The sequence below is a fragment of the Bos indicus genome, chromosome 7, assembly GCF_029378745.1.
Source record: "Bos indicus isolate NIAB-ARS_2022 breed Sahiwal x Tharparkar chromosome 7, NIAB-ARS_B.indTharparkar_mat_pri_1.0, whole genome shotgun sequence".
Taxonomy (NCBI): Eukaryota; Metazoa; Chordata; class Mammalia; order Artiodactyla; family Bovidae; genus Bos; species Bos indicus.
In genome coordinates, this window is record NC_091766.1 from 12,845,735 (window position 1) to 12,858,814 (window position 13,080).

The 13,080-nt window shown below is 37.2% G+C and overlaps 1 protein-coding gene across 4 annotated transcripts in view; it reads right to left on the minus strand.

The window, feature by feature from the left end:
- LOC109561554 (zinc finger protein 709-like) overlaps positions 1-13,080 on the minus strand; it is a 54,702-nt gene that overhangs the window by 36,384 nt on the left and 5,238 nt on the right. For 2 of the 4 annotated variants that reach the window (XM_070792748.1, XM_070792750.1), the window contains exon 2: positions 10,879-11,005. In XM_070792748.1, coding sequence (XP_070648849.1) covers positions 10,879-11,005 — 127 coding nt within the window. Of the gene's footprint in view, positions 1-366; positions 9,869-10,480; positions 10,542-10,878; positions 11,006-13,080 lie in introns of those variants that run through there. The other 2 variants (XM_019964090.2, XM_070792749.1) reach the window with 2 other exon arrangements.

A 13,080-nucleotide genomic window follows, 5' to 3' on the forward strand; every position in this document is an offset into this window, starting at 1 on the left:
ACCTAGAAAAAAGTTTGATGTCAACCTTTGCCTGGGCTTTCCAGATGGCCCTGGTGGGGCAGAATCTGTCTGCCAATGCAGGAGATGCAAGAGACACAGGTTTAATCCCTGGGTTGGGAGGATCCCCCGGAGGAGGGCATGGCAGCACACTGCAGTGTTCTTGCTTGGGGGATCCCATGGACAGAGGAGCTTGAAGGGCTGCAGTCCATGTGGTCACAAAGAATAGGAGAGGACTGAAGAGATTTAGCACAGCTTGCAATATTTGCCAAGTCCTTGAAATATACAGCCCAATTTGCCTCAGCCTTGGGCAAATTAGAATTTCAAGCCGGGGGTGGGGGTGGAGGGGTGGGGGTGGGGTGGGGAGAGAGCGAGCGAGCGAGAAAATTGTCAAAGAGAACATTTTAAATCTCAAGTGGGAAAACTATGAGATCTCTGTCTGTCTGTCTGGATTTATCTGTGTCTCAGTTTGTGTCTTTGTTTTTGGATAATATGAGGTTAATTTGTAAATAAGTTCTAATTAAATTGGCTTAAAGAAAAGTAAGCACTTAGAAATCAGTTACAGGAGAAATTAACCTAAATGAAACTTCAGGTTCACGTGAACTGGGAAATATTCAAATTAAATATCTAGTATTAATGCTTGTTTGCCTATTTTATTAAGACATGTCTTGAGTCATCAACACTGTTTAATACTTCTACTGTGCCTACGTTTAATGTAAGCTAAATTTGTCAACAAGGAAAGTAACTTGAATGAAGAAACCATTTTTTAAAAAAGAAAAATATAAATGGGACAAGAGCTTTTAGATAAACTCTATTAAGAATAATTATACTTTTGGAATGGCTGTCTGAAATAGTCTCTTGAGGTAACTTGAATTTCTAGAGTGTGGTAAACTAAGTGAAGGATATTTATTGAATAGCTAGGTCATTTCCAAATAAAATAAGATTTTATTAAATAAAATAAACATCACTGAACACGAACTTCCTCTTACAAAGAAACTAAAGAGATTTTGGACTATTAATAAATAGGTACCATCCTGAGACGTTCTCTATAAGAAAGCATATGTTTTTAGAAATTACAACTGGTATTTATGTTCGCCAATCTACAGAATGCTAATATAAGGACAGTTCATGGTTGCTTAAGGAAAATAAGATGTATGTTTTTAGTTAAAAAAAAGAAAAAGGTATAAGAAATGAAATTGCAGTTTATTAAGGAAGAATCGCAGGGACGGGGGAGCCTGGTGGGCTGCCGTCTATGGGGTCACACAGAGTTGGACACTACTGAAGTGACTTAGCAGCAGCAACGAAAAAAAAAGTTTATCTGACTTACAGGTGGCTGTTTCTAAATAAAGTGATTTTTAAAAGAGAGAGAGGTTTTATGGAAAGTGGACCCCCAAAAAAGTTTTGTATATAATACAAGTTTTCTTAAGATGTTGAACTGCTTTTGACAATGGATTTTAAGTTTTTTTTACCTCTGAAATGATCTGTTCCATGTTTAGCCTTGAAATCTTGTTAACTTTGGCTAAGTGAATAACTGTTGTTTCACAATGACTTATATGATCCTATCTGTTGATATTTTTGGCAAAATTTCCTAAAGTTAAATTCTAATGAAGTTCTTTTGACTTCTAGCTGACTTTGGGATGCTTCAGAGGGCCCCTGAGACATCTCAAAGAGAGGTATTAAACTTACCTGGGTTCATTTGACATGTTAAATTATATGGAAAGTACTGAAGGGGTGATAAATCTTCTCAGGTTATACTGTATGGCTGATGTTACTAATATAGATATCCTAAAATTATGTGGAACTCATAAAGATCTGATATGTCCTGATAAAATGTTGTCAATTATAATTCTAGTTATTTTAAAGTGTTACATGTCATAGCAATGACCAGGTTGCTTTGTCAATTGTAATACAATCAGATTTTAAACACGCCTTATATGGTTTCACTCTGATGCCTTTGGAAGAATACTGCTACTTCTTCAAAATTTATGGAAAAGACTTTTCTAAGATTAACCAGATAAACAAATTTTGTCTGTTGGTACCAGACTGGAATTTGAATTTCTCTATTAATTCTTAGAATGCAGCTTTTGATAAAAGATTATGAATTTCTTTGCCTTTAAATGATTCATATTTGTTTTTAAAATCTTGTTACTTTGGTAAAGTAAATAAGTATTATTTAATAGTCATCTATGAAGATTGTGGTACATGTAGATAAAGCATCTTCTGCTTCTATAAAATTAACCCCACACTGTCAAACTACTGATATCCTGATGTCCTTAAAACATGGCAATAGTCTACTTCTAATTGGGGAATTTAAAATGGGTAAGCAATAGCTGTAAATCAGTCAGGGCTATGGGAAATCCAAGATGGCCACTTGGTTTTTCCTAGCTCCCTGACAAACCTCATTTTTATTTGATGGGATAAAGCATTCCTGGCTGCAAGGTTAATGCCCTCACAATGAAAAATATGTTTCACTGAACATTAAACCCTAGTTTTGTTACTCACTTCTGAGATAGTTCTGTTTTGTTATATTACTTAAAATTTAATTAAGTTGTTAAAAGGACACTCTAATTTTGTTTCTAAAATTTGTATCAGTAGTCAATCTTTAGATAAAGATAAAATGCTCCATGATGTACAACCAGATTAACACCTGAATATAACCATTTAACCAAGTCAGATGACCTGGGGTAAATTGAGATACACCTAATGAAAGCTCTTGACTTAAATTCTTGCTTGTGACCATACTAATAACTGCTAGTTATATTATTTTCTATGTTGCATGTTTCAGAAAATTATTGTCTCTTACATTACCAAGTGGGCTTCCCTTGTAGCTCAGTTGGTAAAGAATCTGCCTACAAGGCAGGAGACCCTTGATTCCTGGGTTGGGAAGATACCTTGGAGAAGGAAATGGCAACCCACTCCAGTATTCTTGCCTGAAGAATCCCAGGGACAGAGGAGCCTTGCAGGCTACAGTCTATGGGGTCACAAGAGTCGAACACGACTTAGAGACCAAACCACCACCACCATCACATTACCAAGTAAGTGACTGAGCCACTGGTAAAAAAAAAAAAAAAAAAAAAAAATATATATATATATATATATATATATATATATAGTTCCATATGAGATCAATGATTGTAATAATGTAACTCTAGATATGGGAAGAGGCACTGAGTGGCTTGTCAATGGAGTCTTTGCTAGACCTGGAAATGAGCCTTTCTAGCACCACGGGACACAATGGCCATGAAATGCCCTCAAAGCATGGTCAAATCTGTGGCTATGAAGGGGCCCTGCTGACTGGAAACTGGCACTTGCAGACTGCCTCTGCAAAGATTAAATCATGGCCACTACTGTTGTTGAACTTCAATAACCCCTGAAAGGAATTCAAGGTGGATATCAGAAATTAGGCACTCAATCTGTGCTCTGGAAAAAAATGGACAAAACAAAACAGGCCTTCAGATAGTCAGATGTTTCAGTAATGTTTTTTTTTTTTTTCTTTTTGTTATGAGCCCAAATTCTTGAATTTTCTCATACCTATAGAAACACTAACATAATGGACCAATGTCTGGTCCTAATTCTCCTGTCTAGCTTTTCTTCTAAGTACCTTAACAGCTCTTCTACTTTTATGCATCTTTAATCCTCTTGATCTAATCCCTTGAATCTATTTGTCACTCCCACTGTATAATCATAAGGGATGATCTGGGACTCTAGATGTGCTGTGACATAGGTCTTTCCAATGCTGTCTGAGTCTGGATGTTGATCAAAACCTCAATTTGGTGAGGTATTCTATACTCTTTCAATTTCTCTTTTCTTTTAATGTCAGCATATTGAAAGTAAGCTAGACAATTCTCTAATAAATATTTGTATTATTTATTGTATATAACGAATGGCTTATTTTGGTAACAAATCCTTTGAACCTGAGATGAAAGTGAAAACTTTCAGCAAAACAATTTACATAAATTTATAGGCCTTAATTATGTCATAAAGGAGATTAAAAAATATTACCTAGCATGTGGAAGAACTGAATTTATGTATTTTATAACACTGTCTCACTGATAAAAAAAAATAAAATGTGAAATCATAAAATTGACTAATAGTTCCCTCTCCTTACTAATATGATTGAATGAAGCTTCTTACTATTGAACTTCAACTATATGAGAAAATTTTTGTTCTGATAAAAATGATTCCAATCATCAATGACAAAATAAACATTTGAAATCATTCACTAAAGAAAAACACCTTGCTACCTTGCATAGCAATCAACTCCTCTAACACAAGTGTGACTCATAGAAGGCCTTTTTGTGACCTCTTACTGTAACATACCACAGTCTTATAGGGTTTGTAACATTCTTTTCTTAATTTTTATTGAAGTATAGCTGATTAGCAATATTAGGGTAATTTCTGCTGCAAGGCAAAGTGATCCCATTATATATGTTCTTTCAGTTCAGTTCAGTCGTTCAGTCGTGTCCGACTTTTTGTGACCCCATGAACCAAAACACACCAGGCCTCCCTGTCCATCACCAACTCCTGGAGTCCACCCAAACCCAAGTCCATTGAGTCAGTGATGCCATCCAACCATCTCATCCTCTGTCGTCCCCTTCTCCTCTTGCCCTCAATCTTTCCCAGCATCAGGGTCTTTTCAAATAAGTCCTCTCTTTGCATCAGGTGGCCAAAGATCTGCAGTTTCAGCTTCAGCATCAGTCATTCCAATGAACACCCAGGACTGATCTCCTTTAGGATGGACTGGTTGGATCTCCTTGCAGTCCAAGAGACTCTCAAGAGTCTTCTCCAACACCACAGTTCAAAGACATCAGTTCTTTGGCACTCAGCTTTCTTTATAGTCCAACTCTCACATCCATACATGACCACTGGAAAAACCATAGCCTTGACTAGACAGACCTTTGTTGACAAAGTAATGTCTCTGCTTTTTAATATGCTGTCTAGGTTAGTCATAACTTTCCTTCAAAGGAGTAAGGAAATTAAATCTTTTAGTTTCATGCTGCAATTGCCATCTGCAGTGATTTTGGAGCCCAGAAAAAGAAAGTCAGCCACTGTTTCCACATCTATTTGCCATGAAGTGATGGGACTGGATGCTATGATCTTAATTTTCTGAATGTTGAGCTTTAAGCCAATTTTTTCACTCTCCTCTTTCACCTTTATCAAGAGGCTTTTTAGTTCTTCTTCATTTTCTGCCATAAGGGTGGTGTCACCTGCACATCTGAGGTCATTGATAATTTTCCCAGCAATCTTGATTTCAGCTTGTGCTTCCTCCAGCCCAGTGTTTCTCATGATGTACTCTGCATATAAATTAAATAAGCAGGGTGATAATCCCTTCCCTATTTGGAACCAGTCTGTTGTTCCATGTCCAGTCCTAACTGTTGCTTCCTGACCTGCACACAAATTTCTCAAGAGGCAGATCAGGTGGTCTGGTATTCCCATCTCTTTCAGAATTTTCCACAGTTTATTGTGATCCACACAAAGGCTTTGGCATAGTCAATAAAGCAGAAATAGGTGTTTTTCTGAAACTCTCTTGCTTTTTCGATGATCCAGTGGATGTTATCCAGTGGATTTGATCTCTGGTACCTCTGCCTTTTCTAAAACCAGCTTGAACATCAGGAATTTCACAGTTCACATACTGCTGAAGCCTGGCTTGGAGAATTTTGAGCATTACTTTACTAGCATGTGAGATGAGTGCAATCGTGTGGTAGTTTGAGCATTCTTTGGCATTGCCTTTCTTTGGGACTGGAATGAAAACTGACCTTTCCCAGTCCTGTGGCCACTGCTGAGTTTTCCAAATTTGCTGACATTGACTGCAGCACTTTCACAGGATCATCTTTTGGGATTTGAAATAGCTCACCTGGAATTCCATCACCTCCACTAGCTTTATTCGTAGTGATGCTTCCTAAGGCTCACTTGACTTCACATTCCAGGATGTCTCACTCTAGGTGAGTGAGTGATCACACCATCGTGATTATCTGGATCGTGAAGATTTTTTTTGTACAGTTCTGTGTATTCTTGCCACCTCTGCTTAATATCTTCTGCTTCTCTTAGGTCCATACAATTTCTGTCCTTCATTAAGCCCATCGTTGCATGAAATGTTCCCTTGGTATCTCTAATTTTCTTGAAGAGACCTCTAGTCTTTCCCAGTCTGTTGTTTCCCTCTATTTCTTTGCACTGATCACTGAGGAAGGCTTTCTCATTTCTCCTTGCTATTCTTTGAAACTCTGCGTTCAAATGGGTATATCTTTGCTTTTATCCTTTGCTTTTTGCTTCTCTTCTTTTCCCGGCTATTTGTAAGGCCTCCCCAGACAGCCATTTTGCTTTTTTGCATTTCTTTTTTTTGGGGATGGTCTTGATTTCTGTTTCCTGTACAGTGTCACAAACCTCCGTTCATAGTTCATCAGGCACTCTATCAGATCTAGTCCCTTAAATCTATTTTCACTTCCACTGTATAGTCATAAGGGATTTGATTTAGGTCATACCTGAATGGTCTAGTGGTTTTCCCCACTTTCTTCACATAAGTCTGAATTTGGCAATAAGGAGTTCATGATCTGAGCCGCAGTCAGCTCCCAGTCTTGTTTTTGTTGCCTGTATAGAGCTTCTCCATCTTTGGCTGAAAAGAATATAATCAATCTGATTTCAGTGTCGACCATCTGGTGATGTCCATGTGTAGAGTCTTCTCTTGCGTTGTTGAAGAGGGTGTTTGCTATGACCAGTGTATTCTCTTGGCAGAACTCTATTAGCCTTTGCCCTGCTTCATTCTGTACTCTAAGGCCAAATTTGCCTGTTACTCCAGGTGTTTCTTGACTTCCTACTTTTGCATTCCTGTCCCCTATAATGAAAAGGACATCTTTTTTGGGTGTTAGTTCTAGAAGGTCTTGTAGGTCTTCATAGACCTGTTCAACTTCAGCTTCTTCAGCATTACTGGTCAGGGCATAGACTTGGATTACCATGATATTGAATGGTTTGCCTTGGAAATGAACAGAGATCATTCTGTCGTTTTTGAGACTGCATCCAAGTACTGCATTTCAGACTCTTCTGTTGACTATGAGGGCTACTCCATTTCTTCTGAGATTCCTGCCCACAGTAGTAGATATAATGGTCATTTGAGTTAAATTCACCCATTCCAGTCCATCTTAGTTTGCTGATTCCTAGAATGTCGATGTTCACTCTTGCCATCTCCTGTTTGATCACTTCCAATTTGCCTTGATTCATGGACCTAACAGTCCAGGTTCCTATGCAATATTGCTCTTTACAGCAATGGACCTTGCTTCTATTACCAGTCACATCCACAACTGGGTGTTGTTTTTCTTTGGCTCCATCCCATCATTCTTTCTGGAGTTATTTCTCCAGTGATCTCCAGTAGCATATTGGGCACCTACTGATCTGGACAGTTAATCTTTCAGTATCCTATCTTTTTGCCATTTCATACTGTTCACGGGGTTCTCACGGCAAGAATACTGAAGTGGTTTGCCATTCCCTTCTCCAGTGGACCACAACCTCTCCACCATGACCTGTCCATCTTGGGTGGCCCCACTATGCCCACTTTATTTCAGGATGTTGACTACAGTTTTCTGTGCTATACATTAGGATCTTGTTTATCTGTATTCACTCTTAATAAAATTTATTTCATCACAATATTTGACTACAGGAGAGTTGTGACCTTAAGGGTCCCTGGCAGAAAGTTACTGAAATGTCCCATAATTTAATTTTTACAGTTAAAAATTAGAAATTATTTTTGATTCAAAACTAACTAAATCTAAGAAAATGGCCTGAGAATGAAGTAGCTATGCACAGGATAAAACTAACGGATACTGTGTAATGATTAACTGAAAAAAACTGCAAGGTTTTAAGGAATACTCATAAATAAATTCTTTCAGGAAATGAAAAAGTTCCTTAGCTAACAAACACTTCCAAAAGAGTCAGTAAAATATTTGAAACAACTACAAAAACTGTTTCACAAAAAATATTTGAGTAACAAAAAATACCCAAAGGCTTCCCGACAGAAGGTGCTTATTCTTACATGGAAACAAAATGCCTTTCCCACAGTGTTCACATTTGACAGGATTTCTGTCCAGTGTGAAATTTTAATACACTTGCACATGAGAGAAAGTGAAGGTTTTCCTGAATTTTTCAATCACTGGATGTCTGTAAAGTGTGGGTTCTTAAATGTTTATTTATATGTGATTTATATCTATAACCTTTACCACATTGATGACATTGATATGGTTTCTCTCCAATGTGACTTCTCTGATGTATTTTAAGAGAACTGGCATTAATGAATACTTTCTCACATTCTTTACATTTATAATGACCATCTCCAGTATGTGTTATTATGTGTTTCTCGAAGTAATAGTTAAATATGTAGGATTTTCCACATTCCTTACACTCATAGGGTTTTTCTCCAGTGTGGATTCTTTCATGCTTTTGAAGAGAAGTTGCAGAAATCAATACTTTAGAACATGTTTTACATACATATGGCATCTCTTTTGCGTGCTGTCTTTTGTGTTCCGTTAAGGAACTTAAATAACTGTAGGCTTTATCACATTGGTTACACTCATAGAGTTTCACTCCTCTGTGAATTCTTTCATGAACTTGAATACTTTTAGGACTTTTAAACTCTCTTCCACATTGTTTACATAGATAAGGTTTCTCTCTAGTGTGACGCCTTTCATGCTTTCGAAGATCACTGAAAGTAATGAATCCTTTCTCACATTTCTGACATTTAAAAGGTGAATCTCCAGTGTGTATTACCATGTGTCTTTGAAAAGTTCTTTTCCATAAGAAGGCTTTCCCACATTCTTTACATTCATAAGGTTTCTCCCCAGTGTGAGTTCTTCTGTGTTGCTGCCAACATTTTCCAGATGGAAAACATTTTCCACATTGTAAACATTCATAGGGTTTCTCTCTACTGTGACTCTTTTCATGTATTTCAAGAGAACTGGAATTATTGAATGCTCTTTCACATTTCTTACATTTATAAGGGCCATCTCCAGCGTGTATTATCAGGTGTTTTTGGAGCCTTTCATTTAATCTGTAGGCTTTCCCACACTCCTTACACTCATAGGGTTTTTCTCGCGTGTGGATCGTCTTATGCTTTTGAAGAGAGCTGGCAAAAGTCAATGCTTTAGAATATGTTTTAGATATACATGGCATCTCTTCTGTGTGAAGTGTTTTGTGTGCCTTTAAGGAATACAAATAATTGAAGGTTTTACCACATTGGTTACAGTCATAGGATTTTTCTCTCCTGTGAATTCTTTCATGTATTTTTATACTTCGAGGAGCTTCCAAGGTTTTTCCACATTGTTTACACTGATAGGGATTCTCTCCATTGTGACTCCTTAAATGATATTGATAATGACTGAAAAAAATGAATGCTTTCTCACATTTCTCACATTTATAAGGTAGATCTCCAGTGTGTGTTACCATGTGTTTTAGAAAACTTATGTTCCACATGAAGGCTTTCCCACATTCTCTACATTCATAGGGTTTTTCCCCCGTGTGAGTTCTTTTGTGCAGTAGGAAAGATTTTTGATATGGAAAAACTTTTCCACATTGTAAACATTCATAGGGTTTCTTTCCAGTGTGACTACTTTCATGTGTTCTGAGAGCACTGGGAGAAACGAATGCCTTCCCACATTCTTTACACTTATATAACTTCTCAGGGTACCCTTGATGCTCTCTTGGTTTGTCTTCAACATGACACTTCATATGTCTAGTAAGGGATGAAACACTCATGAAGGTTTTTCCACATGGACTGCATTTCCATGGTTTTAAATCATGAGTCTTTTTCTCCATTTTGAGAGCTGAAATAAGATTTTCTTCAAAGGAACTAAGGTCCTTATTTTCAGGCAGTTTCCCTCTCATAGGACTTCTGCAAATCATGAGAATAACATTCTTACTTTCTTTATTCTATTACATTTTTGTATTTATTACATCTTACAGGAATAGTGGGGTTTTCTATCTTGTGTGAATTGTTACAAGTTAAATATACTGAATGCTCTTCAACAGATCTCCAACCTTTCTGTTAACCTGATATGGAGAAAATAAGCGTTTGAAGCACAAGTACTAAGTCTGTGTTCTAGCAGCCCAAGAGCCAAAAGTACTGCAGCTTGAGCTCTGCAACAAGACAAGCCACTGCAATGAGAAGTCTCCTTAATGCAACAGAGATAGCCACCACTCTCCATAAGTCAAGAAAAAGCTGGGCACCAATGCAGACCCAGCAGAGCCAAAAATAAATACATAAATAAATAAAATTATTTAAAAAAACTAATATTCAAATACAGTTTATGAATATAAACTGCACACAAATTACATTGGAAAATGGAACATTTCTTCTACATTTAAGAAAATATTTCTGGGAGACATTTTCAAGAATAATTAAATTTCAAAATGCGGCTATTTCTTTTCTTTGGTTCCTTTAAAATCTTCATAACAGACCTAAATTCACACATGAGACATGCTTTGTATCGTGGATATGGCTTACCTTAATTTTTTCCCAGGGTTTTTCTCCAAATCTTCAGTGTCATGATCTTGTTGTTTTGCCGCTGAAATGCAGAAACAGAAAAATGTCCCAAAGTATTAGAAATTAAAGAAAAATTCATTGGATTTCAGGTCCATGATGAACTCTGACTCTGCCCAGTTTCTGTTTCTTTCTTTTTCTCCCCCACCATGTTGTGTAGCTTGTGGGATATTACTTCCTGAGCCAGGGATTGAACCCAGGCCAGAGTGGTGAAAGAGTCAAGTCCTAACTTTTGGACTGCAGGAGACTTGCCCTTTTTTCCCCTCATAGTTTCTTTACCAATGCATTCTCTTTCCATATTCCAAATCTTTGAACACTACAGACAGATAACACTTGTTCTGTAGGACTTTTGTCATTCTTACCTACTGATGCCAGATTCCTGATGTTTTCCAACATCACATCTCTGTAGAGTTTCTTCTGTGAGGAATCCAGTAAAACCCACTCATCCTGGGTAAAATTCACAGCCACATCCTCAAAGACCAATGAGTCCTAAAACACCCAAAATATGCACACAGTGAGATACATGAGACTGAAATGCTAGACATCTATGTGTGTGTATGTGCTTAGTCACTCAGTCGTGTCCAACTCTTTGCGACCCCATGGACTGCAATCCACAAGGCTCCTGTGTCCTTGGGGATTCTCCAGGCAAGAACACTGGAGTGAGCTGCCATGCCCTCCTACTCCATTTATAAATGCTATGCAGCTTACATATGATTCTGTTATTCTATGATTTCATCATGAGACACCTACACTCCACACTTCCTCAATAATGGAATAGCATCATGAAGAAATGAAATTATTTACACATCATTTCTGTGGTCAGAGTATTGCTTATATCACAATCATGGCCAAGCCAGAGAATGGAGGGTAATGACAGAAATCCTTTACAAATGAAACAAATACAATATTAGAAACACTGATTTCCTGTGAAAAAATTCTTCCATCTTCTTCCTTATGATCTACAATTTCCTTATGATCTACTCCTTCCTTATGATCTACAGTACCACATGGGGCAGATGATCAACACTGCATAGTTTTTCAATGAATAAAAACCCAGTAAAAAACTGGAAAGCCTTTTCTAGTCATATGACCTAACATCAGAGGCCAGGTGACCAGTATAACTTAGACTTTGAACAAAGTCCAGGTGTCCACACTGACCCAACGTCCTCCAGGTTTTTAGAAAAAAATCACCTGCAGCTGCCTGAATATAAATATTCTTCTGAAGAAACACTACCTTTAAGTTGGCTGATAATAATCACAGAATCTGCTTTTCTCTTCTCTCTACATAATAAAACTTGATGTAGATAGCAAGTGACTTCAACCTTAGACCTTAGAGATGAAGAATCACTAACAATATGTTAGACCACAAAATTCACTCTACTCAAGTGCCTCTGGGCACTTCCAGCCAAATTTTAAACACACAGTGCAATTACACACCAGAAACACTCTTTCTCATCACACACTAACAGTATACCCTGGGCCTTACTGCCTTTAAGCACAGGTTAAGAGCTACAGCTACATCAACGTCCATAATACTTTGAGGATAAATTTTCCTGTGATCATAAAATATGAGGGTATCATCATTGGCTTCCTCCAAAAGAACATAAAGCTTCCATCCTGCAATTTCAAGAACAAGTGTTTCGTCAGCAACCACTATAACCACTGCTAGGCATAAATCTAGTCTGTGGTCTGTGAATTTAAATGTTGTGATTCTCCATCTCACAAGAAGAGAATGAAAAAACATGAAATAAAGAACCATAAGAGCACAACCTGAAAAGTCAAGCTGGAGCCCTAATCTGGGAAAAAGAAAAGAAAGGCATTTAAAAAACATTCCTCAAATATTTTGCTCTAAAGGCCTGTACCCCAAAACACCTGTTTCACTAGAGTCTAACACAAAGATTAAAAATACCAAAAACACAGAACAAAATATTCATGAACCTAGCATGAAATTTTTTAATGGAATATTTCAGGTACAGCTAATGAAAATCACTAAAGAAAAAGAGACACAGAAATCACAAGCACTGAGGTTTTCCTAACGTTAATGACAGACAACATCTGTAGATCCAGCTCAGTGAACAAAAATTGAAAACAACTAAAACGGAGACCAATGCATGTTATATTCAACATAAAGAAAAAAGCAAAAGCAAAGAGAAAATAATGTAAAAAGCCAGAGGCACACTTTTATGTATAGGAAAAGACTAGAATCAGATTGCACTTCCTTCTGGGACAAAACATAAACTAAAGCAAGAACCAAGTTGACTGAAATATTAAATGATTTCATATTTTTAAAAATTGCTAGAATTTTGTTAGCAAGCAAAATTAGGAAAAATTAAGAATACAAAGCCATTTTGAGAAAAAAGTTGATGGAATTAGTCATTAATATAACAAGTTTGAAAGATACCTTTGAAAATTCATTAGAAATGGGTATTTGCTGGTGGTCAGCGGTTGAGAATCCACCTGCCAATGCAGTGGACACGAGTTTGATCCCTGCTTTAGGAACAGCCCACAGACAAAGTGGCAACTAAGTCAATGGGTCACAAGTAGTGACTCCGATCTCCAGAGCC